Source organism: Colobus angolensis, unplaced genomic scaffold, assembly GCF_000951035.1.
Source record: "Colobus angolensis palliatus isolate OR3802 unplaced genomic scaffold, Cang.pa_1.0 Scaffold690, whole genome shotgun sequence".
NCBI lineage: Eukaryota > Metazoa > Chordata > Mammalia > Primates > Cercopithecidae > Colobus > Colobus angolensis.
This window is the reverse complement of record NW_012120599.1, coordinates 37,239-38,177: the sequence shown is the minus strand read 5'-3', so window position 1 is coordinate 38,177 and position 939 is coordinate 37,239. Positions and strand designations below refer to the sequence as shown.

General features: G+C 42.0%; 1 protein-coding gene across 1 annotated transcript in view; it reads left to right on the top strand.

Annotated features, from left to right (window-relative positions):
* Positions 1 to 701, top strand: part of LOC105500861 (zinc finger protein 658-like) — a 3,232-nt gene extending 2,531 nt beyond the window's left edge. The window contains 1 exon segment of the mRNA XM_011926537.1: positions 27 to 701. Within this exon segment, the coding sequence (XP_011781927.1) occupies positions 27 to 525 (499 nt within the window). The 3' untranslated portion in view covers positions 526 to 701.
* The last annotated feature ends 238 nt before the right edge of the window (positions 702 to 939 follow it).

Here is a 939-nt window from a genome sequence, read left to right as displayed (position 1 = left end):
GAATGTGGGAAGACTTTCTCCAAGACATCACATCTCAGAGCACATCTTAGAACTCGCTCAGGGGAGAAACCCTATGAATGTAATGAATGTGGGAAAACCTTCTCTGAGAAGTCGTATGTTAGTGCCCATCAGAGAGTTCACACAGGGGAGAAACCCTATGAATGTAATGTATGTGGGAAGCCATTTGCCCATAATTCAACCCTCAGAGTACATCAAAGAATTCACACAGGGGAGAAATCTTATGAATGTAATGATTGTGGGAAAATGTTCTCCCAGAAATCACACCTTAGTGCACACCAGATAATTCACACAGGGGAGAAACCTTATGAATGTAACGAATGCAGGAAAGCTTTTGCCCAAAATTCAACTCTGAGAGTACACCAGAGAATTCACACAGGGGAGAAACCCTATGAATGTGATGAATGTGGGAAAACTTTTGTCCGTAAGGCAGCTCTTAGAGTACATCACACCAGAATGCATACCAGAGAGAAAACCCTAGCATGTAATGGATTTGGGAAGTCCTGAAGGAATGCATCCCTTACTACACGTAGTGCAGAAACTCATGTCACATAGGCTGGAAACTTGTTTCCCTTAGCCATTTCCTTTTCCATTAGGCTCACAGCTTGTCAAAAAATGCCATTCATCCAGGTAGGACTGACCATGGAATGTGGTGCTAATGATACATATTACACAACCTTGGCTGTTAAAAAAAAAAATAACCCACAGTCTTTCTGGTGCATAAGATGGATTGGAGGTTATTTCTGCAGCAAACACGGGTCCTGTGTGTTGAAAACCATAGAGCACAAGGTCAAGGAAGCTAGAGTCTGAAAAGCTGGAACAGAATTCACTTCCGGGTCTGCACCAGGGTTTTGTTTTTGTTGCTTTAAAGCAAGAATTAAGTTTATAGTCTGTTAAGCTCTTGCAAGTTTGACTTATGAG